The 26,877-nt window shown below is 46.4% G+C and overlaps 1 protein-coding gene across 1 annotated transcript; it reads left to right on the top strand.

Moving 5' to 3' along the window:
* The first annotated feature begins 247 nt into the window (after nt 1–247).
* On the top strand, nt 248–24,060 carry LOC117346060 (selenoprotein Pb-like). The gene is made up of 4 exons (XM_033915300.1): nt 248–938; nt 3,873–4,085; nt 21,539–21,677; nt 21,896–24,060. The coding sequence occupies exons 1-4, from the start codon at nt 739–741 to the stop codon at nt 22,112–22,114; spliced, it is 771 nt and encodes a 256-aa protein (XP_033771191.1). The 5' UTR covers nt 248–738; the 3' UTR covers nt 22,115–24,060.
* The last annotated feature ends 2,817 nt before the right edge of the window (nt 24,061–26,877 follow it).

Genomic DNA, 26,877 nt, shown 5'->3' with positions numbered 1-26,877 from the left:
AAGAAAGACAGACAGACAGATAAAAGGGGCCAGGGAGAGAGAGAGACAGACAGAAAGAAAGACAGACAGATAAAAGGGGCCAGGGAGAGAGACAGACAGAAAGAAAGACAGACAGCAGGCAGGGAGAGAGAGAGAGACAGATAGAAAGAAAGACAGACAGACGGGCAGGGAGAGAGACAGACAGAAAGAAAGACAAACAGCAGAAGGGAGAGAAATAGAAAGAAAGAAAGATAGACTGCGGGAGGGAGAGAGACCGAAAGAAAGGAAGAAAGAGACAGGGGAAGGGAGAGAGACAGAAAGAAAGAAAGACATATATTATAGCACCCATTAATGTAATGGGCTTAAACACTAGTCCTGTATAAACATTTGTGTTGCTATATTGAAATCATCCAGTCGGTACAAAGTCATAGTTATAAAGAAACCCTTTTCCCCGTCTCCCTCTGATCATAGAACAGTAACTATTAGCATAAGAACCGAGTTTGGAAGCACAGCTTAGTCTTCCTCCTTCTTTCACCCCACCCACCCCTCAAGCCAAAGGAAAGCTGATAATGGCATCATCTCCTGCCACGTATCCAAATCCTGTTGCCCAGGGGGCAGATGGCAGAACGAATGTACTGTCATCTCCTTTCTGCTTTCTGCCTACTCTCCCATCCCAGCTGTAGGTCCTAGGTTAGGAAACAGGTCTTTTAAGAAAGGTCCAGAGTAGGAAATCATTTTCTTGTCTTTCAGATTGTGGCTATGGGTCCGTTGGGCCTTTTCATCTTGCTGGGGTTAGTGGCAGAACTGGCAGCAGTAACGCAGAATAAGTCACAGATCTGCCAGCCAGCACCACCCTGGAAGATCAATGGGGAAGCACCTATGGAGGCGAATACAGGGCAGGTAACAGTAGTGGCACTTCTGAAAGCCAGCCGACACTTCTGCCTCCTGCAGGCTGCCAGGTGAGACTCTTGGGATGACACTGATCCTTTCTACAATGTCATTGCAGTTCTCCAAGATAAAATCACCAGAAATGTGGAAGGCAGGGAGAGGGGGGAGGGGTCTGCCATGGTCTATGATGGGGGCTCCCAGGGTCAGTACTGGTGTGTATCTGGGAGTGGGGATGCTGTGATATGTGCTTGTGTCTGGCTGGAGGATTGGCTACCGTGGTCTGTACTGGTGCCTGGAGGTAGGAACTAGAATTGCTAAATGGTTTTCCTCAATTGCACTGGTGTAAGTTCAGATTTGGGGTCCTAAAACAAAATGTTACTGGGAAGGAACTTGAGTCCCCCCCCCTCCTGCTTAAATTTATGAAAAGGTGACCATGGCAACCACCACGCTTGTCTTTAACAGAATTGCCATGTTGTCTCCCAACATTTATACTGAATTAAATTTTCTGATTCCATCCCAGTAGCCCGAAAAATATTTAAAAGCAGCAGCCCATGCTGGCCTTGTGTTCACTGTGTCTTTTATTGTGAAACTTGGCCCAGTAACAGGCATTGAGGTGCTTCTCCTCTTCCCATGGATGGAAGTGGGATACTGTATTTTTTGCTCCTGACCATAAGACGCACCCTAGATTTAGAGGAGGAAAACAAGAAAAAAAAACATTCTGAACCAAATTCTCCCTGCCAGACTCTGCACCCAACCCCACACTCCTTGCCAGGCTCTGCACCCTGTCCCCCTTCCCTGCCAGGCTCTGTACCCTGTCCCCCCTCTGGTGGTCTAGTGGTAGGCCGGGACGGGCAGGGACAGGGCATAGGGCAGGCAGGGACAGGGCACAGATGTCAAGGGAGATGACTTTTTAAAATATGCAATGTCACCTCAGTAATAACTATAGAAAAACAGACAAATATAGTGCAAAATATAGACAGCAGATATAAATTCTTAGAACTGACACATTTTGATCACTATATTGAAAATTAAAATCATTTTTCGTACCTTTATTGTTAGGTGATTTCTTTCCTTCTTCAGGCCTAACAATTGTTCCTTCCTCCCTCCCTCCTATGTTCCCCTTTACTGCCTTCCAGCCTTTGTCCTCTTCCCCCCTCCCCCAAGCCTGCCTGCCCGCTGGATTTACTTACCTCCCGCTGCTGCTGCAGTGAGGACACGTCGCGAAGCAGCAGCAGCAGCAGGGGGGGTGGGAGTAGCTCAGACTCCTGGCTCAACAGCGCAGCATCCAGAATAACAGACTCCTAGCTCAGCAGAGCGGCACCAAGAAGGGCCAGGTGGGAGCAGCAATTGCACGCCACCAGCCCAGAACTCTTACTCCCGACGTTAATTCTGACATTGGGGAGAAGGTCCGGGCCAGAATTGACATCGGGGGTAAGGCTTCTAGGCTGGTGGAGTGCAATCACTGCACCCACCTGGCCTTTCCCTTCTAATTTCAGCAGTGAGCAACCAGCAGTGGCGGCGAGCGAGGGGCAGATGGCAGTCCTGGAAGGTAACATGGGTGGGGTGGGATTTGGGTATTCGCTCCATAGGACGCACCCTTTTTTCCACCCACTTTTTTATGAGGCGAAAAATACGGTAATTGGAATTTTTTAGGAGAAGGCCAGGGGTTTGGGATTTTGTCTGTCTTGTTTTTTGGGGGGGGGGAGACTACCATGTTTCTCTGAAAATATGACACTGTCTTATATTAATTTTGAGCCCAAAAAAAGGCATTAGGAGTTATTTTCGGGGAAGGTCTTATTTTTTTCATGTACAATGATCATCTCGCTCTTCCTTTCCTTCACCCCAATTCTTCCTCTTTCCTTTCTCTCTCCCACATGTGCCACATCTTTCCTCCCCTCTCACCCATCCCCTTGTTCAGTATCTTACAATCCGTCCCATCCCCCTGTGCAGTGGAACCCTTGCAGCTTCTATCCCTCCTTCCCTCCCCTTCTGCAGCAGAACCCTTGCAGCTTCTATCCCTCCCTCCCTCCTCTTCTGCAGCAGAACCCTTGCAGCTTCTATCCCTCCCTCCCTCCTCTTCTGCAGCAGAACCCTTGCAGCTTCTATCCCTCCCTTCCTCCCATCCCCCTGTACATCTTTCTATCCCTCCCAACCCCCTCCCCCCCCGCCGCTACCCCCCCCCCCCACTGACCCTTTCATCTGTCTCTCCTATCCTAACCTCGAGCGCAAGACTGAAATGCCTGGTAACAAACTGCAGTGCCGGCAGTACAAACTGCATTGTGGCCTTCTCACGCCTGGGCGTTCCTCTGCCGCATCACTGATGTCAGCAACGCGGCACACAGAACGCCTGGGCGTGAGAAGGCCATGATGCAGCCTGTGCTGCCGACGCTGCCGTTTGTTGCCTGGTATTTTGGTCTCACGGGCGAGTTTCGGATGGAAGTGTCAGCAGCGGGGGGGGGGGAGGGGGGAGGGAAGAGCGTTGCTGCCAGCGACTAGGTCTTTTTTTTAGGGAAACACAGTCGTAGATCAAGGTAAGCTAATTTCAGATTGTTGTCTCACAGGTTCACAATCTGAGTTTGTACCTGGGATGGCAGAGAATGACACAGGGACAAATTTTTTCTCTTCCCCATGGGAACTCATTTTCCTGTCCCTGCCCCATTCCTGCAAGCTCTGTCCTCATCTGAACAAGCCTCAAACACCTTAAAATCATAAGTGGTTAAAGCTGAGCTTACAGGAATGGGACAGGGACAGCGACAGAACTTGCGGGGACGGGACAGGGAAAAATTTGTCCCCATGTCATTCTCTACTACTACAGTCTGAAGCTGGCAAGGAGCTGGAAGTGAATATGGGGAGGAGGTGAACAAGCTTGTCCCAGATACTTCTGAGTTACAACATTTCTGCTTTTTAAGGCAGGGGAATCAGCAAACTTCCGACTAGTTTAGAGCTTTTCAGGATGGTGAAAGGAGACATTGCAGCCTGGTGTCTTTCTTTCCTGATTTACACAGCCTCGGTAGCCTGCGGGATAAACTGATTCGTCAAGGACTGTCTAATGTGAGTTACCTGATTGTGAATGAAAGAGAAGAGCTATCCTTCCAAATGTACTCAGAGCTGCTGCGCCATGCTCCCGCTGGCGTGCCCGTGTATCAGCAGTCCCCTCAGGAGCCTGACGTCTGGCACAGCCTCAGAGGAAAGAAGGATGATTTCTTCATCTATGACAAGTCAGTCACACCTTTGCTGGTTTCTGCTCAAGCATCTCCCATTTGAAAGATTTCTCTAGCATCTTTTGGTTCCCCTCTGTCTCGGTGTAGAACATTGGACAGAAAACAGAAGATAGGGAGAAGGGTAAATAGTGGAGTGCCACAGGGATGTTATTGACTTATTTATAAATCATGTGGAAATTGGAACAAGTGATGGGATTAACCCCCTCACCCCTTTTTACAAAGCCTGCTTTTATAATCGCCAGCAATGGCGGTATTATCTCCGATGCTCATAGGAATTCTAATACCATCAAGGATGGCGATAAAAAAAGCCTAACGCAGCTTCATAAAAGGGAGGAGAGGGGTAAATTTGTAGATGACACAAAATTGTTCAAAGTTGTTAAAACACATGCAGACTGTGAATAATTGCAGGCAGGCCTTAGGAAATTGGAAGACTGGGCGTCCAAATGACAGATGAAATTTAATATGGACAAATGCAAAGTGATGCACATTGGGAAGAATAACCCAAACCATAGTTTCCAGATGCTAGGCTCCACCAGGGAGATCAACGCCCAAGAAAAAGATCTGGGTGTCATTGAGGACAATACGCTGAAACCTTTCATCCAATGTGTGGCGGCAGCCAAGTAAGCAAACAAGATGATAGGAATTAATAGAAAAGGGATGGCCAACAAGACTAAGAATGCTATAATGCCCCTGTATCGCTCCAAGGTGTGACCTCATCTGAAGTATTGAGTTCAATTCTGGTCTCTTTATCTCAAGAAAGATATAGTGGCGCTAGAAAAGGTTCAAAGAAGAGCGACCAAGATGATAAAGGGGATGGAACTCCTCTCGTATGAGGAAAGACTAAAAAGGTTAGGGCTCTTCAGCTTGGAAAAGAGACAGCTGAGGGGAGATATGATTGAAATTTCAAGTTTTATTAATATTTTGATGTATTGCAATATCATTAATTCAAAGTGATTTACAATTAAAAACAGGGTGTTAATTATTAACTATAACAGACACACACGAACATGATGCACTGATACGTACGGGAAGTAGGGAGAACTACAATAAGCATAGTAAAGGACACATGAAAAATAAGTACAAAAGGTGGGTAAGACAAAGGACATGTGAGTTTATGCAGAAAATGGGATCAAAAGAGACTCAGATGATTAAGTCTACAAAATCCTGAGTGGAGAAGAACGGGTCCAAGTGGATCGATTTTTTGCTCTGTTAAAAAATTGCAAAGACTAGGGGACACTCGATGAAGTTACAGGGAAATATTTTTAAAACCAATTGGAGGACATTTTTTTTCACTCAGAGAATAGTTAAGCTCTGGAACACGTTGCCAAAGGACGTGGTAAGAGCAGATAGCGTAGCTGGCTTTAAGAAAGGTTTGGACAAGTTGCTGGAGGAAAAGTCCATAGTCTGTAATTGAGAAAGACAAGGGGGAAGCCACCGTTTGCCCTGGATCGGTAGCATGGAATATTGCTACACCTTGGGTTTTGGCCAGGTACTAGTAACCTGGATTGGCCACCGTGAGAACGGGCTACTGGGCTTGATGGACCATGGGTCTGACCCAGTAAGGCGATTCTTATAAGTCTTCCTGGCTGTCTCCATCCACATTTCTCTACTGTCTCTTGGTTGTCTCTGCTTTCCAATTACTTGTCTCCCAGCAGGACTGGCTTCCTCATCAGACAGACTAGGCTGTGGTACGAGGCCGGAGCTTATTCATTTTTAAACTTATAATAAGTGTGATAACATATCCATACAAATAACCATAAATATATCACTTAATAATCAACAATGATACCTATAATATTCTCTTATCTCCCCCCCTCCCTACCCTTATCTATCATATAATCAATACTTATACAACATCCTTATACTTATACGAGGCCGGAGCTTCTGTGGGAAGGGCAAAGAGGCAGCGTCTAGCAGTGAAAAAAACTGCTTCCTGCAGGACTGGCTCAAGCAGTGTCATACCTAGTATATTTGATACCCAAAGCCAATCATTTTTAACTCCCCCATCCTCTATATTCTTAGTAATAATCCACGAGTTACAAAACAAGGGTGCACCGAGGAAAAGGGAGAATGTTAAACACTGCAAAGAGCACTAGAACATCAATACACCTACTGTAAAACTCAATAAGCCAGATGAATACAGATTGATCCTGCACAGTCGATGCTAACAGAAAACCATGTCCTTTTCATACACACAGAACACAGAAACACCCACACCCAGTATAAAAGAAGTCAATATAGAAATACGAGTTATGTAGACAAAAGTTAAACTGAACCACAGGAACAGTGACACAAGGCCCCTAGGACTGTGCAAAATATAAAGAGAGCAGATGGAAATGTGATCAAACTGACAAATAACATTTGATTGGACTAATCCATTTTTCTATTAGCTTTCAGAGGCCAAAACCTCCTTCTTCTGTTACATTATACTATCCTGCCTTGAGGAATGGGGTTTTGGTCTCTGAAAGTAAAAAAATGAGTTCCATCAAAAGGGGCTTGGAAAAACTATGTTAGAGGCTACTTCTTATTTTGATTTTAGAAAAGTGCTAAAGACCCATCTGTTTGATAGGTTGACGCCTTAATCTCATTTTAATTGATCTATTCCAATTTTATCTGCTTATTTTATCTCTTATGTAATTCCAATTGCCCTTGTTGTAAACCACTTCGAACTTTTTGGTATAGCGGTATTATCTATTTATTTATTTTGAAGGTTTTAAGCTTTTTTATTGAAAATGGAAGAGTGCAATAACAAAAATGTCAAAACAGTCAACAGCCAATGTATAAACTTCAGCATATAAATCTCAAAGAGATCCCTTCGGTACCAACCCACCCACCCTCCCCAACAGTATGGCCAAATCTTATGATGCTGTCAATTTACACAAAGTCCAGCCTACAAACCAGCCACTGCTCTTTAGATATCTTAGGGGAGCGCCAACATCGACTACAGTAAATGCCGCCAGCCGATGTTCCTGAGGGGAAAATCCCAGAATCCTAACGTTTTGTAGGCAGCATTGAGCCAGCATGGGACAGTGTTTCACCACCATAGACCAATATTCTTTTCCATAAGGCCAGGCCCACCAAATGGGCCAAAAATCCCTCCAACTCAGCCCAGAGGAATGGCCATATATACGGAGCAGACGTAGTGGGCTCAAGTATCACCTGTAATATAACTTACATCCAGAGATTGGTGGGTCAAATAAAGATTTATAGATATGAACCCAATTAGGGACCAAATCCCCCCATTCAAGTCCGCCTCCCATTGTGCTTTATAGGGGTCAAATGGATCCTCTCGGAGAAGAAGCGCACGATACACCCGTGACACCCAACAGTGGCCAATGTAGGCCAACGTAGGAATAAGCAGTGGATTTCCCCAAGCCATCTCAATAATGGCCTATGGACTCACCTTTTAGGAAATGAGGGAAACCTTTTTTAAACCCTGCTAAGCTAACTGTTTTCACCACATTCTCTGGCAACTAATTCCAGAGTTTAATTACACATTATGTGAAAAAATATTTTCTCTGGTTTGTTTTAAATCTACTACTTAGTAGCTTCATTGCATGCCCTTAGTCCTAGTATTTTTGGAAAGAGTGAATGAGTAATTGCTGTAGTCAGTGTTTTATAATCCTCTATCATATTTCCCCTGAGCTGCCTCTTCTCCATGATTCAATTGTGATTCTACCAGGCACAGAGAAAGCACTTTCACATAATGTGTACATATGGTTCCTGAAAAAGGACAGCTTGAGACATCCGGGTTGAACTTCCATTGAAAGCAATGGAAGTAAAACTGGGATTCCTGAATCCATGCTGCTTCTCCTGGAACCATATGTTATCCCTATTTACAGGGCTGTGTACAGCAGTGCTACAGAAATAATCATTAGTAATGGTAGTACTGTTCCAATCAAAGATCAAGAGGAAGCTGATTTCATAATGTCGGGGCTAACCAGAAAAAAGCTCCGAGGAAGAAGGAACTCCAAGGGCAGCCCAGTGACCAGAAAGGACATTTCTCCATGGCCAAATGACACTGCACTTCTCATACATCAAAACCAACATTTTAATCTGGGCCCAGAAAGCCAGTGAAACTGGAAAAACCACTTGATTAGTGCCTGACAAAGTCTCTCACAAATGCACTCTTTACAATGCTCATGTCCAGTTTGGTGTTTTTAAAGGACTGTTTGGGCGGAATGGAGGTGATCATGATTGAATTTCATCATTAAAATCTTGCAAGTGACTAGTGACGTGGAAGGCTGAAGGTTTAGGGCCCCGGATCTATCCCCTAGCTGGCTTTGCCCCTCTGCCGGTTCCTGCTTCTCTCTACACAGTTGCAAGCATTTCTCTGGTGACTGAGTCCTGCAACCCACTTGCCTACCTGTCTGTTGCAACACCTGATTCAAACCAAAGTCTTCAACCATGAGCTGAGGGGACCTTTGAAGGCCGTTGAAGGAATACGAGGATAGACTTATAACACTAGGATTGTTCTCCCTTGAGAAAAGGAGACTGCGTGGGGATATGATCGAGACCTTCAAAATACTGAAAGGAATCGACAAAATAGAGCAGAGAAGATTATTTACATTGTCCAATTTGACACGGACTAGAGGACATGTAATGAAGCTAAGGGGGGACAGGTTCAGGACTAATGTCAGGAAGTTCTGCTTCACTCAGAGAGTGGTTGACACCTGGAATGCCCTCCCAGAGGAGATTATTGCGGAATCTACCGTCCTAGGCTTCAAGAGCAAACTAGATGCATATCTCCTTAAGAGAGGCATATAAAGATATGGTGGACTATAAATTACGCTAGGTGTACACCTGGCAGGGCCTCCGCGTGTGCGGATCGCCGGACTTGATGGACCGAAGGTCTGATCCAGAGATGGCAGTTCTTATGTTCCCTGACCCCTGGCATTGACGCAGAGCCCAGGTGACACTGTAGTCCGCCTCACTGCTTAGCCACTTTCCACTTTTACTAAATGTTACTACTCACAGTTCCTCTTTCATGGTGGGGACTGGTTGCCATACATGAAAAAGGACATAGTACATAGTAACATAGTAACATAGTAGATGACGGCAGATAAAGACCCCCGAATGGTCCATCCAGTCTGCCCAACCTGATTCAATTTAAATTTTTTAATTTTTTCTTCTTAGCTATTTCTGGTCAAGAATCCAAAACTGTGCTTGGGTTCCAACTGCCGAAATCTCTGTTAAGACTTACTCCAGCCCATCTACACCCTCCCAGCCATTGAAGCCCTCCCCAGCCCATCCTCCACCAAACGGCCATATACAGACACGGACCGTGGAAGTCTGCCCAGTACTGGCCTTAGTTCAATATTTAATATTATTTTCTGATTCTAAATCCTCTGTGTTCATCCCACGCTTCTTTGAACTCAGTCACAGTTTTACTCTCCACCACCTCTCTCCGGAGCGCATTCCAGGCATCCACTACCCTCTCTGTAAAGTAGAATTTCCTAACATTGCCCCTGAATCTACCACCCCTCAACCTCAAATTATGTCCTCTGGTTTCACCATTTTCCTTTCTCTGGAAAAGATTTTGTTCTACATTAATACCCTTCAAGTATTTGAACATCTGAATCATATCTCTCCTGTCTCTCCTTTCCTCTAGAGTATACATATTCAGGGCTTCCAGTCTCTCCTCATACGTCTTCTGGCGCAAGCCTCCTATCATTTTCGTCACCCTCCTCTGGACCGCCTCAAGTCTTCTTACGTCCTTCACCAGATACGGTCTCCAAAACTGAACACAATACTCCAAGTGGGGCCTTACCAATGACCTGTACAGGGGCATCAACACCTTCTTCCTTCTACTGACTACGCCTCTCTTTATACAGCCCAGCATCCTTCTGACTACTTGAAAGGGTCTAGAGAAGAGCAACAAAAATGGTTAAGGGACTGGAGGAGTTGCCGTACAATGAGAGGTTAAAGAAACTGGGCATCTTCTCCCTTGAAAAGAGAAGACTGAGAGGGGACATGATCGCAACATTCAAGATATTGAAGGGAATTGACTTAGTAGAGAAAGAGAGATTGTTCACCCTCTCCAAGGTGAAGAGAATGAGAGGGCACTCTCTAAAGTTAAAATAGATTCCATACAAACGTAAGAACGTAAGAATCGCCGCTGCTGGGTCAGACCAGTGGTCCATCGTTCCCAGCAGTCCGCACATGCAGCCCTTGGTTTAAAGACCAGTGCCCTAACTGAGACTAGCTTTACCTGTGTAAGTTCTGGTCCAGCAGGAACTTATCTAACCTTTTCTTGAATCCCTGGAGGGTACTTTCCCCTATAACGTCCTCTGGAAGAGCGTTCCAGTTTTCCACCACTCTGGTTGAAGAAGAACTTCCTTACGTTTGTACAGAATCTATCCCCTTTTAACTTTAAAGAGTGCCCTCTCGTTCTCTCTACCTTGGAGAGGGTGAACAACCTGTCTTTATCTACTAAGTCTATCATGTCCCCTCTCGGTCTCTTCTTTTCAAGGGAGAAGAGGCCCAGTTTCTCTATTTTCTCACTGTACGGCAACTCCTCCAGCCCCTTAACCATTTTAGTCACTCTTCTCTGGACCCTTTCGAGTAGTACCCTGTCCTTCTTCATGTACAGCGACCAGTGCTGGATGAAGTATTCCAGGTGGGGGCGTACCATGGCCCGGTACAGTGACATGATACAGTGGCGTACCTAGCATATGTGACACCCGGGGCCCATCATTTTTTGACACCCCCCATCTATATCAAAAATATGATTTTTAGTAACAATCCACATATCGCACAACAAGAGTGTACCTAGGAAAAGGCAGCATCTTAAATACTGCAGTGAGCACTAGAACACCAACACATACATTGTAAAACTAAACAAGCCAGATCCCGCATAGTCATTGATCCTGCAGTCAATGCCAACTGAAAACTATGTCCTTTTCATACATACAGAACAGAGATACACCCTCGCCCAATATGGAATAATCACAAACTAAAAATAGAAATATGTAGACAAAAGTTAAACTGAACCGCCAAGAAACCAGACTCTGCATACAATGCAACACCACACCACCACAAAAACAGTGACACATGTCCCCTAATACTGTGCAAAATATAAAGACAGTAGATGTAAATTTGAAAAAACTGATACATAACAATCATCACTTTACAAATTAACAAATAAAAATAAAACAAATAATGAGAAATAAGAAAACACCATTTTATTGGACTAATCCATTTTTCAATTAGCTTTCAGAGGCCAAATCTTTTTTCAGAACAGTACAGTATACTGCTGTTATGCTATCCAGTCCTGAGGAAAGGAGTTTAGTCCAAAAAATTGCCTTATTTCAATTTCCTATTTATAAACTTTTATCAATACAGTTACAATACTACTTGATTCTAAGTAAAGCAACAAAAAAATATTTCTACTTTTTGTTGTTTCTGCTTTAATCATCTTCTTTTTGCTCTCTTCTTTCTATACAGCGTTTGTCTTCTCTCCCTTCCATGCAACATCTGCCCTCTCTTTGCCCCTTCCACCCAGCTTCTGCCCTCTCTCTCTACCCCTTCCATCTACTGCCCACACTCTCTCTGCCCCTTCCATCTACTGTCCACCCTCTCTCTCTTCCATATGGTATCTTCCCTCTTCCTTTGATCCCTTCAATAAACTGTATATCCGGGGTCCCTTCTCTCCTTTGCACATGATTCATTTCAGCTTCACCCCCCTCTCCATTTTTCTGTCTCCACTCCCTCCCCTATGCTTTGGCATCTCTCTCTTTCTCTTCTCCTTCCCTTCCCTCCCCCCACCCATGTCATGGCATCTCTTCCTCCCCCCTCCATGGTCTGGTATCTCCTTTCCTTTTTTCCTTTCCCTCCCTCCCATGGACTTGGCATCTCTGGTTCCTCTCCCTTGTCTTCCTTCTCCCTCCTTCCCTCTCTCCCCAGTTGGGTGCTGCAGCAGCAGCATTTCTCTCACCCCCTTCACTGTGCAGCAGCAGCATTTCTTCACCCCTTCCCTTTGCAGCAGCAGCATTTCTCCCCCTTCCCCTGTGCAGTAGCAGCATTTCTCCCCCCTTGCCTGTGCAGCATTTCTTCCCCCCCTTCCCTGTGCAGCAGCAACATCTCTTCCCTGCCCAGCATGTCTGGCCAGTTCCCCTGCTCAAAGCAGCAGGTGTCTACACCTCACACGATTCGCGGCTGCATCGGAAGCCTTCTCTTTGATGTCATGACATCAGAGGGAACGCTTCCGATGCAGCCGCGGATTGCGCGAGGAGTTGATGCCTGCGGCTTTGAACAGGGGAGCCGGCCAGAAGTGAAACAACCGCCGAAGGGAGCACAAGCTGGGACGGACACCACTGTTTACATCAGGGATGACAACACTTTTTGGGCTTGCGAGCTACTTTTAAAATGACCAAGTCAAAATGATCTACCAACAAATAAAATTTTAAAATAACACAAAGCACACTGTACGCAGAGAAAATGGTAATTATCATTTATATTGGGGTTTTTTTTCAAAGAAGTCAAGGCAGATGACTCTATGCAATGTCACCTCAGTAACAACTATACAAAAATAGACAAATATACCCCTTCCCTTTTTACTAAACCGCAATAGTGGTTTTTAGTGCAAGGAGTTGTGCTGAATGCCCCGCGCTGCTCTCAACGCTAATAGGCTCCCTGCATTAAAAACCGCTATTGCGCTTTAGTAAAAGGGGGCCGTAGTGCAAAATATAGACAGCAGATATAAATTCTCAAAATGGACACATTTTGATCACTAAATTGAAAATAATATCATTTTTTCTACCTATTTGTCTGGTGATTTCATGAGTCTCTGGTCCTTCTTCTGTAAAGCCAATATTTCTTTCTTTCTGCCTTTCTTTCTGCCTTACTTTCTCTCTCCCCCTGGCCCCCCTCTTTCTTTCTTCCTTTCTTTCTCTCTCCCCCTGGCCCCCCTCTTTATTTCTGCCTTTCTTTCTCTCTTCCCCTCACCTCCCTCTTTCTTTCTTTCTCCCCCTAGCCCCCACAAAGCCATCGTGCCGATTTCTCCACTTCTCAGATTCTTTCCCTACCACTACCCCAACCCCCAAGCCAGCAGCCGATTTCTCCCTGCTCCTTCCCCAAGCCAGGCCTGGCATGTACAAGCGCCGGGCCCACAAGACTTTACCTCCGGCATCAGTTCTAATAGGGAGGAAATTCCAGGCCAGCCAGACAGCGATTGGCTGGCCCAGAACTTCCTCTCCGACTTTAGAATTGACGTTGGAGGTGAAGTCTTGTGGGCCCTGCACTTTTTCCCCACCCACTAGCCCGCCTCACCTTTTGCCTCCACCTACCATGCAGTGGGCCAGCAAAGACAACCAATGAAAGGAGACTTAGCTCACTTGCCCACCAGTGAGGCCGCACGATGGACTGAAGTCATGTTGCCGGCCTGGTTAAGGAGTGACTCTGCGGGGGAGCCGGTGCCGGGATGCGGTGGTTAGACGGAGCAGCGGCAGAATAGGGAGGGTGGCCGGCTGTGCAACCCCTTGGGGCGTGCACCCGGGGCGGACCGCCCCCTGCCCCCCTTTGGTACGCCACTGGCATGATAACCTTTTCCGATCTGCTCATGATCCCCTTTTTAATCATTCCTAGCATTCTGTTCGCCGTTTTTGCCACCGCCGCACATTGCGCTGATGGCTTCATCGACTTGTTGACCAGTACTCCCAGGTTTCTTTCCTGGGGGGTATCTCCGAGTACCGCACCAGACATCCTGTATTCGTGAATAAGAATTTTGTTACCGACATATATCACCTTACCGTATCTATGTTAAACCTCATTTGCCATGTGGTGGCCTATTTCTCGAGCGTGTTTATGTCAAGTTGCAGGTCTTCGCAATCCTTCTGAATAACTTCATATTGTCTGCAAATTTAATCACTTCGCTCGTCGTACCAGTTTCCAGATCGTTTATAAATAGGTTGAAGAGCACGGGCCAAAGCACCAAACCCTGCGGCACTCCACTCGTGATGCTTTTTCAGTCCAAGTATTGTCCATTTACCCCCACTCTCTGTTTCCTATCCACCAACCAGTTTTTAATCCACATGAGGATTTCACCCTCAATTCCATGGCTTGCAGTTTTTCAAAGTAGTTGTTCATTCGGGACCTTGTCAAACGCCTTTTGAAAATACAGATATACAATGTTGACCGGCTCGCCCTTGTCTATCTGCCTGTTTACTCCCTTGAAGAAGTGCAGCAAATTTGTCAAGCAAGTTCTTCCCTTGCTGAAGCCATGCTAGCTGGTCCTCATCAGCTCGTGTCCGTCAAGGTGATCAATGATGCGTTCCTTTATCAGTGCCTCTACCATCTTTCCCGGTACTGAGGTCAGACTCACCGATCTGTAGTTTCCTGGATCTCCCCTTGAACCTTTCTTGAAGATCGGCGTGACATTCGCCACTTTCCAGTCTTCTGGAATCCTTCCCGATTTGATTGACAAGATTGGCTATTAGTTGAAGCAGTTCAGCTATAGCCCCTTTCAGTTCCTTGATGACCCTCAGATGGATGCCATCCGGTCCAGGGGATTTATCATTTTTAAGCCTATCAATCTGCCTGCATACCTCTTCTAAACTGACCGTCATCCCTGTCAGTTTCCCATCCTCGTTTCCTGCGTATAGCCTATCGGCTTCCGGTATGTTGTGCATATCCTCTTCGGTAAAGACAGATGCAAAAAATGTGTTCAGTTTGTCGGCGATGGCTTTGTCCTCCTTTAGCGCTCCCTTTATTCCATGGTCATCCAACGGCCCACCGCTTCCTTTGCCAGTTGTTTCCCCTTAACATATTGAAAGAACGGCTTGAAGTTTTTCGCCTTCTTGGCTATTTTTTCCTCATAGTCTTTTTTGGCCCTTCTTACTGCCTTGTGGCACCTGCTTTGATGTTGTTTGTGCTTTTTCCAGTTTTTGTCCATTTTTTTACCTTTTCCATTCCTTAAACGAAGTCTTCTTGTCTCTGGTCGCTTCCTTCATCTCTACAATGAGCCACGCCAGTTCCCTGTTTTTTTCCTCTTGGAACCCTTGGTGATAAGCGGTATAAATAGATTTTGCGCCTCGGTGACCGTGTCCTTAAAAAGGGGCCATGCTTGCTCTAGCGTTTTTACAGTGCTTATCCTCTTCTTAATCTTCTTCCCCACCATGAGTCTCATCCCTTCGTAACTCCCTTTTTGGAAATTTAGTGCTGTGGCCGATGTTCTGGTCCGATGTTTTGCCCCTGTGTCCAGGTTGAAGCGGATCATATTGTGATCACTGCTTCCCAGCGTCCCTTCTGCTTGCACCGGTCCTCGAAGTCCATTTAGGTCCAGAATTGCATTTTCTCTCGTATATCCTTGACAAGTTGTTCCAGGAAGCAATTGCCTACATCATCCAGGAACTTGATCTCCCTACCGCAGCCGGAGGTGCCTAGGTTCCAGTCTATCCCTGGATAATGGAAGTCACCCATAATAATCAAAAAAATAACCAACAAATATTCAGAATAAAGCTGCTAATAGTGGAAGGAAACAGGCTGAAAGGCAAGTAACTAACATGGAGAAAAAGACCTCAGTGTTTCAAGGAAACAACCAAGAAACTATATGTTCAGTTATAAACTGCCATACAAAACACATCCCAGGTCAAAAAACTCCATGGAAAAGATTCATAAAGATACAGTTTAAAATACACAAGTTAAACTGCAAAAAAACAGCAAAAAACTGTAAAAACTTGCACTTATCTTCCATTTATCTCCCACAAGCAGTGGAAATAAATATCTGTTGCTCCAATACGGAACCAGACACACTTTTCAAAGAATGAACTCAGTATTCCCGACAGGCCCTGTTTCGCCAAGTGGCTGCGTCAGGGGAATATCTTTAGAAAGAGAGCAACTGCTTCAAAAAATCTTCCGCGAGTTTTTACAGTAACGTTGATAGGAGAGGGACTGTTCTGCACGCTGATGAAGCAGGGCCTCAATTTTCTCCCGAATACCCTTATATTCCAAACAATCCGAGTCTGACAAGGTGGCTATGTGCGTCTTACGGAATATATGTAGTTTTTGAGTGAGTAACAGAAGCTCCCTCTCCCGTTCCTGTCTTTTAGCAGCCATATAGGCGATCACATGCCCTCGCATAACTGCTTTGGATGCGTACCAAAAAGACACCGGCTCCACTTCCAGGATAGCATTGATGGCCTGATAGTCAACCCATCGTGCCCGTAAAAAGGTCCGAAACTCTGGATCATTGCACAAGTACGGGGCCAGTTTCCAGGAAGATGCTTTATGGCCGGGGGAAAGGGTCAGGGTGAGATCCACCGTCACATGATCCGAGACAGTAGCTTCAGTAATCTCGGACTTAGTAGCCTGAGAGAACAGCCGTGGATCAAGAAGGATGTAGTCCAGCCGTGCATACACCTTGTGAACATGGGAGTAAAAATTCAGAATCATAGGGGTGTAGAGCTCGCCACACATCGACCAAGCCCAGGTGGTGCATCAAAAATCCCACCCCCTTGTTGTCATGATCCTTCAGGCTGGCCCTAGGAGGCTTACAGTCCACCCCTGGAGCCGCCATGATGTTGAGATCTCCCTCCAGGATCATTTGATACTCAGGATAAGCCGATACCAAAGAAAGAACTGTGGAAAAAAATTTATGATAGTAGACATTTCGGGGCATACAAGTTACAAAGGAGCAACTTCAGGCCCCACACCTCCCCCAATACTATGATGTATCTACCCTCCCGATCCGTAAGTTGTTTGTGCAATGTGAAGGGCAGCCTCTTGGGCAGCAAAATTGCCACTGCCCACTGCCAACCACCAAAGGTGGAGGAGTAGACTTCCCCGACCCAATTTCTCCTCAATTTAGCGTGTTCACTCTGAGCAAGATGGGTCTCCTGCAAAAAGGCCACATCTGGGCCCATCTTGCGCAGGCTAGTCAGAATGCGAACTCTTTTAATTGGGGACTTAATGCCATCTACATTGAAAGTGACTACCTTCAAATCAGCCATACCAATAGAACAAAGAGAGACAGAAACCTATACACAGCAGGAGAGTGAGAGACCCCGCCCCCCACCCCTGAGTGAGCAGAAGCTCATCCAGGCTCATCGAGCATCCCATATACAGAACAAACAGAGATGTAGCTAATGGCGCAGACGAAGCCTCCCAGCCGAGCTTCACCACCCTCAGAGAAAAAGTGCCCTCTCGCCGTTCTAATGGTGCCCCCACCCAGCCCCACCCCGCCCCCGCTAGCATCACCCAAGCACACACATATCCCCATACACACCCCATCCCATTCAAGCCCCACAGCCCTATTCCCCCCTCCCCTTCCCCCCAAAGCATCTCACCCCTCCAGCATACAATCCCATAGACTTTCCCCCAGCCTACCTGGAGATCCCCCCCACCACCCGTTGCTCTCCCATTCCACATCCCAAAATACCATACAGCCCAAAGAGTCACAGCAGGTCAACAAGTCTAGGTCAAGATCCTAAGGAGGATCAGGCAGGGTCCCAAAACTGAGGGACCACGCTTAGAAGATCCTCCCCCAGGCACTCACAGGGGTTCCTCAGAACTGTCATGAAAAGTCCCAACAGCTGAAAATGATAGAGGCACACAGCAGTTCGCAAAAGCATGCCTCAGAAAAGGATAATACGCTCAGGGATATGCCTGCAACCACAGCGGGAACAGGGGAAACCCTTGGAGGTCCCAGAGTGGCAGTCAGTCCTCCGTGGCCCGCAGAAACACAAAACTGGCCCAGCATGGTAAGGTTAAGATGAAACACTGCAGTTTCCAGGGCGATCACTCAAGCAGGCATCTTCGCCAGCAAAGCCTTGGCCTCCTCCACTGTAGTCAGGTTGAAGGTCTTGCCGTCATGCCAAACCCTGAGCTTAGCCGGGAACACCAACGCGAACTTAACTCCCCTGTTGTGCAGGTCTGTGCAGAATGGCGCCATAAGCTTACATTGAACTGCGACCCGCACCGAGTAATCACTGAAGACTAGCACCCGGGAGCCTTCATAGTCCAGGGCCCCTGCCCTGCGATAGGCCTGGAGAAGCAGCTCCTTTTCCCACCAGTTGGTGTAGTGGGCTATGGCCATCCGCGCTCTCCTCCCATCTGCAGGTTTTGCGCCAATGCGGTGGGCTCGTTCGCACACAAAGCCCGCCTTGCCTTTGAGCAGGCCCAGTTTTTCTGGTAGTCACTTACTAAAAATAGTATATAGGTCCTGGTCAACCACTGTCTCCGGGAGCCTGACCATCCACAGGTTATTATAGCGGCTCTGATTCTCATGCTCCTCCAGTTTATCCACCAGCTCCTGGGACGTTTTCTGCAGCTCCACCACCTTTGCAGCTAGGCCCATGCACGTGTCCTCTTGGTCAGATACCCGTTGTTCAACCTCCGTCAGATGTCGGTTGTGGGAATCAAACTTTTCATGCATCTCATCCACAGCCGATTGAATTTTATTAAGTCTATCAGCCAGCGCCGCCAACACGGACTGCGTGATGTCAGTAATTCAGTCCCCTGCTGGGATTGTGAAGGTGGCCGGTTCCGCTGCCATTTTAGAGGGGGTAGTAGAAGGCTTATCCTGGGCCCTGCATGTAGATTTTATGGGCATACCCAACTCTGGAGCCGAACTTCAAAGGTGCTGCCAGGAAGCAGAGGGTATTCCCTGGCAGATGAGCTGTACAACAACCCGTGGGATGCAGAAAAGGCAGGTAATATTGCTGATTTTCTCTTCGTGGGGCAGGAGCTCTCCTCACACACGTCTAGCTAGGCAGGCTGCATCATGTGACCCCCCAAAGTAGAATTTCCTAACATTGCTCTTGAATCTACCACCCCTCAACCTCAAATTATGTCCTCTGGTTTCTCTGGAAGAGATTTTGTTCTACGTTAATACCCTTCAAGTATTTGAATTCTGAATCATATACGGTCTCCAAAACTGAACACAATACTCCAAGTGGGGCCTCACCAATGACCTGTACAGGGGCATCAACACCTTCTTCCTTCTACTGACTACGCCTCTCTTTATACAGCCCAGCATCATTCTGGCAACAGCCACCGCCTTGTCACACTGTTTTTCGCTTTTAGATCTTCGGACACTATCACCCCAAAGTCCCTCTCCTCATCCGTGCATATCAGCTTCTCACCTCCCAGCACCTTGACGTTCTCTGTATCCCTGTCCTCCTCCTCTGCTGCTTGAAGTGCCTCCAATTCCAGTATTTTGCCCTCCAGGAGTCTGACTTGTTTCTTCAGGGTCTCCAGTTCCCTGAATCGAGTGTATACATAAAACCGCCTCCCAGAGGGGAAGTAGTCATACATATGGCAGATGGTGCAGAAAACTGGGTAGCTCATCTTCCTGCACCTTCTTAAAGGCCCTTCACAAAGGCGCTGAGCGCCTTTAATGCTCGCCTTCAATGCGCACCGAATGGCTGAGTGCCGTTGGCCCCTCCCCTTTTAAGGGGGAGCTCAGATCAGATCTGCTGATGTCGGGGGTGGGCGGAGCTATCTTTCACCTTTGCCCCTCACTGTCTCCTGCCGTCTCTCTCTGATTTCCTTCAGCTTCTCTCCTCCTGCTTCTGACCCTGTTGGATGTGGGAGGGGTCAGCAAAGTGATGGACTGGACACCCAGACATGGCACCTGAATAGTGGGGTATCTTACAGGGCACTGCTGTGAACTTCACAAAAAGGGTGCCCCATAAACATCTCACTACAGCTCCTTTATAGGTCATGTTGAGCCCCCAAAATGTATTATACCCACCTGTCTACAACCCCAGTAGCCCTTATGGCTGCAGGAGCCACTTATATCAAGTTTCAAGTTTATTTGATTATTTGATTAAATGCCTATCTAAAATACTAAGCGTTGTACAATAATAATTAAAACATTAACAAAAGTACACAGAGACTAACAATTTTAACACACTTTGGGGGGGGGGGGGTTCTTATTAATCTACAAGGACACAATAGGAAAAGGGGGGGGGGAGAACTACAATATTTATTAAGAAAAGATACGGCAAAGGAAAGAACAGTGGGACGGGAAAAAATCAAGAGTAACTGGACTTGAAACAAATAATCAATTGTAGGCATCTTCAAAAAAGAAATATTTTAAACTATTTTTGAATTTCTGTAAATTGTGTATATGGCAGTACAAAAGGGTTTTGGAGTTTTTTTGGGGAGTGCACATGTTTCACCATGAATGCAGTGATTACAGTGGCTTATGGGCCTGGGTCCTCCTCTCCATGGGTCCCTAACCTGCCCCCAAGACGACTTAAGCTGCCTCTGTGCAGCTCTACTAGGCTTTCCTATGGCAGGCTGCCAGGTGCTGATGTTCTGGAGGCAGATATTTAAAGTTGTGATGAGGATTTTTTTGCAGGGGGTTGGGATCAGTGATCACTGGGGTAGTGTGTGGGGGTCTGTACTATGTGTTTGCAGTGCTTATCTGTTCACTTTATATAGGTTTTTGTGACTTAGACCATGTTTTAATTGGCCTAAGTCACAACGTCCAAGTTCCGTCTAGGCTGTGTTGTAAAACTTTCGGTTATACATGCAGTACGACTAAGTTTAGCATGGCCCACGTCCCGCCAAAATCCCGCCCTCGACACTCCTCCTGAAATGCCCCGTTTAGCTCTGGTCATTCAGCGGCACTGGGAAGGCCTAGGTCATTTGTAAACTTGTCCAAAACCCATTTTGATTATCGGCACTTGGACGTCTTTCATTTATCATCATCCAAGTGCTGACTTAGGCCGGTTTTTGGATGTTTTTCACTTTCGATTATGAGCCCCATAAGAAACAGTCCCTGTTTGACAGAGCTTACAATCTAATCAAACCAGAGTGACAAGACAAATAAGGGGATTAGGAAAGTGCTTCTGGTGGGAACAAAGCGGCAGCTTCTCTTGTGATTTGGAATGCTGGATTTGATTGTAGCCATGGCGCTTCTAGTCCTCCCTGCCATTTCCAAGTTGTGAATTAGGTCTGTCTGTCAGTAAATTAGAAAAAGAAAGAGAGAGAGAGTTAGAAAAGAAATCCGACTGAGAGCTAGTGCGAGATTGTGAAAGATTTGGGTGTCTGAGAGAATAAGAAGTTAAGAGTTGAGGGTATCTGGAAGGGTGGCTAAATGAGAGTTTGTGTGAGAGTTGTAAGTTAAGTATGAGGGTTTGTGTGATTAGGGGTGGTTTAGGGTAGGGATAGGTTGCTGCTCTAAGGTATCCTAGTCGAGTGTAGTTTGGCTCTCAAGGCTCTCCTTAAGGCTCTCCGCAAAGGCGCTCTCGCTAAGGCGAGCGCCTTTGCCGCTCGCCTTCGCCGCGCGCCGAACGGCTGTGCGCCGTTGGCTCGCCTCCTTTAATGGAGGAGCCCGGTCGCGAGTCGCTGATGCGTTGGGGGTGGGCGGAGCTTCTCTCGCCGCTTCCCCGAAGATGACCCCACGTGGTCCTCTGCCTCCCCTTAAGCTCCTCTCTCCTTCTGCCTCCTCCTGCCTGATCCGCAGTCCTGATTTAGTCCTGACCCCAGTTTCTGTCTTCCAGATGTGGCCGACTTGCATTTCAGATTCATGTGCCATTCAGATTTCATGTTTACTTCAATGTGGAGGCAGCCATCCGTAGCACATACAGCAAGGACCTCTGTGGAAATTGTACCTTCTACACGACAAACACCACACTGCAGGTAAAAGCAAAGCAAGCAGCTCTATGACACAGGACTGCATTGGAGTAGGGGTAAAGTACGCGGGCAGATCTGGGGGTCAATAACAGAAGAGCAGGAGGCGCTGAAGGGTAGGCATGAGGGGTGCGTCTAAAGCTGTGGCTATGGGGAAAGTAATCTCTCAGGAGCAGATCGGTGGAATATTTTGTATTCGTTCTTCTTATCTGAGCATCCTTTCACAGGAAATGGAGAATGTAACCGCTTCAGAAATCAGCAACACCGAAGACACCAAGATGCTTCAATCCCTTCTCCAGGAAGGGAAAAGTGAAACTCTTGTGAGCCATCAGCATGCAGAGGACACAGAGCAGCCAGAGGCAGCCCCAAACGGACCACAGGCATCACCGGTCCCCTGGCCAGGGAGAAGAGCACCAGAACGGCAGCTAGAAAGAGCCTGGAACTAGCCGCCCCATCACTGGGCTACCTCCGAGCATCAGTCACTTATGTCCTTTAGAATAGGTTGATATCATATTTTCTTGTTCCCTGAAATTGTAATTCCTTGAGCTTTCTGGCTTGTTAGGCACTCCAGCCTGAACCACTTATATCTGGACTAGCTAGAAACGGTGGCCTAGTAAGAGGGGGGAGGGGCCGATCACCCCCAGCCCCCCTTTACCCTGCCGTACCTTCACCAGAGAGAGCAACTTGGGGGTGAGGCATCTCCTACCCTTACTACGCCACTGGCTAGAAACGTGATGGCAGATAAAGGCCAACTGGCCCATTCGCAGCATCTCCCACGTGCCTGTCCCACAGTTTTTGTCTCCACCATCTCTACCGGGAGACCGTGCCACACATCTACCACCCTTTCTGTATAAAAGTATTTCCTTCTTTTAATGTCATCCTATGCTCTCTCATTGTGAAATTTTCTCGCCTCCTATACATTAACGCCATGGAGATATCAGATCTGTAAGTCTGTCACCATACTCTTTATGTCAGAGACCACCCTCCGGACTGACGCCATCTTGTTTATATCTTGTGCTCTCTAAAATCGCACACAGTATTCCAAATGGAGCCTCACCAGAGGCTTAAACAATGGCACCATAACCTCCTGTTGTCATTTTCAGGCTTTTCTACCTGTTTGCACAGAAGTATTCCCTCCCCCCAAAATAGCCTGTAAAAATCCAAGTGCATCACTTAGCACTGAATCTTAGTTCAGTGCTAAATCCTGGACCATCTGTCCTCATCCTATCCACACCCTCTGGAGTTTGATGTCATCTGCAAAGAAGCAACCCCTTACCACAGAGCCAAGCCAAGGACCAGTCCCTTTGGCCCACCACTGATAACATCCTTTTCTTCTGTGTGAACTCTGTCCATTTGCCCCCAACCTCTATCTCCTTCCATGTAACCAGTTTCTAACCCAGTCAGTTACGTTAAGGCCTATACTGAAGACACTCAGTTGCCTATGTGTAATCATGGCAAAGCAAAGGCTTTGCTAAAATCTAAGCACACCACATCTAGCACTCTCTCCTCACCCATCTCCCTTTACCCTTACTTCTGCCTTTGTGGAGAGGAACTATATCCATCCTTCTCTGGTTCTCTGGAGCCACTCCCAACTCTAAAGAAGCATTAAAAGAAAACAGCCTTTAACCAAAATGCACTGGCTGACGATAAGCCAAAGTTCTGGCTCTCTTCTTAGAGTGAGATTTATTTGCCAATTACATTAATCACTTTAATTAATCTTCTAGTCCTTAATACTTGAGTTATTGGGGTCCTGTGACTGAAAATGCTTTTGACCCTGTGGAGAAAATCCCTGACACTGGGGTGACTGCTGACCCTTCACACCTCTCTGCCCTTCATGACGACAGCACTATAAACCGGGACCCGGTCAGCGCTGTCTGACACTGTGCCGAGGTTTGAGGGGTCAGGGGGTCACAGCTGGAACTAGGGACAGGGCAGATTAGATGGGACCCCAGAGAGGCACCATAAATTTGTATGACTTCAGACACTTGGTTTAGGTTGGCATGGAAAGAGGAGCAGAATCCCAGCCCGAAGCCAGTTCTATTCTTGAGATGATGGACATGTATTAAATAAACTGGTCTTGTGTGTTTTATCCAGACTGTGTGGGAGATCTGCTTCTATCCTTGCTCATAGGGGTTGTGTTGATATCGTTGAAAAAAAATTCACTCTCTTATGCCAGCTCTGCAACCTGGGAACCACAGCTGTCTGCTTCATTCCATGTCGATCTGGTCCACACCAATGGACATCAAAGCTGTCTGTCCCATCCCATGGCACACGGTCTCAGACTTACGGATGGCTGCAGGGTGGGGAACGTCATCCTTAAAATGCTAGTATCACTATATGATGTTGTGACCACTTTTACAAGCATTTCTGTACCAAGACAGGGAGCCAACCCTGCAGTAACTGAAAAGGTCATTGTAAAAGCCCATTTCTAAACTGTCTAACGCAACTTCTGGGATATAACGATGACTTACTTGAACTTGTAAGTATGACTTAACTGGACCAGCAACTCTACTGAATGTCCCTGTCAAACTGTCCATTGTAACTGACCCAACCTCTTGTCATGTAATCCAACCTTGAACTGAATAGAAAACCTGATTGATGCGGCCCGTAAGATACTTGGACATGATCGAGACGTTCAAGTATCTTACGGGCCGCATCGAGGCGGAGAAAGATATCTTCTTTTTCAAAGGTCCCACGACAACAAGAGAGCATCCGTTGAAAATCAGGGGCGGGAAACTACGAGGTGACACCAGGAAATTCTTTTTCACTGAAAGAGTGGTTGATCGCTGGAATAGTCTTCCACTACAGGTGATTGAGGCCAGCAGCGTGCCTGATTTTAAGGCCAAATGGGATCGGCACATGGGATCTATTCACAGGGCAAAGGTAGGGGAGGGACATTAAGGTGGGCAGACTAGATGGGCCGTGGGCCCTTATCTGCCGTCTATTTCTATGTTTCTATGACTTAACATAATATATAAAGTTGCAACTGAATTAATGGATGAAAAAGAAAGGCCGCAGAAGCTGCTTTTGGATTTAACTGAACTACTGTTAAATGACATCTTTTGTGACTTGTCTGCCTTTGATTGGCAACGAGCGTCTCGTCTGCAGATCAGACTCCTATCATCTGCAACGTCCTTCCATCTCACTGTTCCTGAAACACATTCATCCTTCGTTGCTGGCATCAAACAGCATTTCCAACATTTAATACACACTGTTGCTTCTCTTCTATGCCCATGACTGAAAGGCAATCCAATTATAAGAACTGCCATTCTGGCACAAACAAAGCTCCATCAAGCCCAGTATTCTGTTTCCAACAGTGGCAAAACCAGGTCCCAAGTGGTAAAATAGATTTTATGCTACTTAGCCTAGGAATAGGAAGTGGATTTCCCCAAGCCATCTGAATAATGGCCTATGGACTTTTCTTTTAGGAAATTATACAAGCCTTTTTTAAACCCCGCTAAGCTAACTGATTTCACCACATTCTCTGGCAACAAATTCCAAAGTTTAATTACACGTTGTGTGAAGAAATATTTTCTCCAGTCTGTTTTAAATCTACTACTTAGTAGCTTCATCGCATGCCCCCTAGACCTAGTATTTTTGGAAAGAGTGAACAAGCGATTCCCATCTACCCTTTCCACTCCACTCAGTATTTTATAGACCTCTATCATATCACCCCTGAGCCGTCTCTTCTCCAAGCTGAAGAGTTCTAGTCGCTTTAGCCTCTCCTCATAGGGAAGTCGTCCCAAACCTTTTATCATTTTTGTTGCCTCTCTCTGTACTTTTTCTAATTCCGCTACCAGAACTGCCCACACGATTTGAGGTCCAGCTGTACCTCAAACAGGGAACCAAATCTTTGGGAAAGTTGTACCAAAACCAGATTGAAATGGAAAGCTCAATCATTTGTGATTTACACACAACAGGTGTACAGAATAGTCCCTTTTTATACTTTAATAAAAAATGTAAATAGAAAATCATAAGTGTTTGAGCAGGGGGACAGAGCCTTTATCCTGTCTCTGCCTGGCTATGTTATTGCTCTTGAGAATGTCCTTCGCATGGTGTTCTGCCTCCCATTCTTAGGACACAGCTGGACTAGAGCCACAGCCTCAGTGGGTTCAAACCCTGCACTGCTCCCTGTGACCCTGAGAAAGTCACTTAATCCTCCACTGCCCCAGGTACATTAGAGCAGTGATTCCCAACCCTGTCCTGGAGGAACACCAGGCCAATCGGGTTTTCAGGCTAGCCCTAATGAATATGCATGAGAGAGATTTACATATGATGGAAGTGATAGGCATGCAAATTTGCTTCATGCATATTCATTAGGGCTAGCCTGAAAACCCAATTGGCCTGGTGTTCCTCCAGGACAGGGTTGGGAATCACTGCATTAGAGCTCATCAGGACAGATGGAGAAAATATGGAACTACAAAAAGATGCTAAACAAGTCCCAATCCCTTTCCCTAAGGGTCAACAATGGAGCATTCTGCTACGACCTTGTGTCATAAGGAAACCCTTGCAGCTCAGCTGGTAAGGATGCAAATTTAGCCACCTTTAGCTTTCATAACCGCAATTCTCTTAGAATTTAGGGCTTTTATGGCTATATGTTTGAAATTGTCAGTAGCCCCTCCACAGCATGATGGATGAAGTAGAGAGTGGCTGCTGGCCTCTGTTCATAAGCACAGAAGCAGAGCTACTGTCATTCTAAACTTCTGGAACAGAAGGAACCCAATAGCACTGGAATTGATGCCCCTGTATAAGACTCTGGTGAGACCTCATTTAGAATATTGTGTACAATTCTGGAGGCTGCACCTTCAAAAAGATGTAAAAAGGATGGAATCGGTCCAGAGGAAGGCTACTAAAATGGTGTGTGGTCTTCGTCATAAGGCGAATGGGGACAGACTCAATCTGCATACTTTGGAGGAAAGGTGGGAGAGGGGAGATATGATAGAGACGTTTAAATACCTACGTGATGTAAATGCACATTAGATGAGTCTCTTTAATTTGAAAGGAAACTCTGCAATGAGAGGTCATAGGATGAAGTTAAGAAGTGATAGGCTCCGGAGTAATCTGAGGAAATACTTTTTTTACAGAAAGGGTGGTAGATGCGTGGAACAGTCTCCTGGAAGAGGTGGTGGAGACGGAGACTGTGTCTGAATTCAAGAGAGCCTGGGATAGGCACATGGAGAGAGAAAGAGATAAGGGTTACTGCGGATGG

The sequence above is a fragment of the Geotrypetes seraphini genome, chromosome 12 (genome assembly GCF_902459505.1).
Source record: "Geotrypetes seraphini chromosome 12, aGeoSer1.1, whole genome shotgun sequence".
In the NCBI taxonomy this organism is placed as follows: Eukaryota; Metazoa; Chordata; class Amphibia; order Gymnophiona; family Dermophiidae; genus Geotrypetes; species Geotrypetes seraphini.
This window is presented reverse-complemented; position numbering and strand designations above follow the sequence as displayed.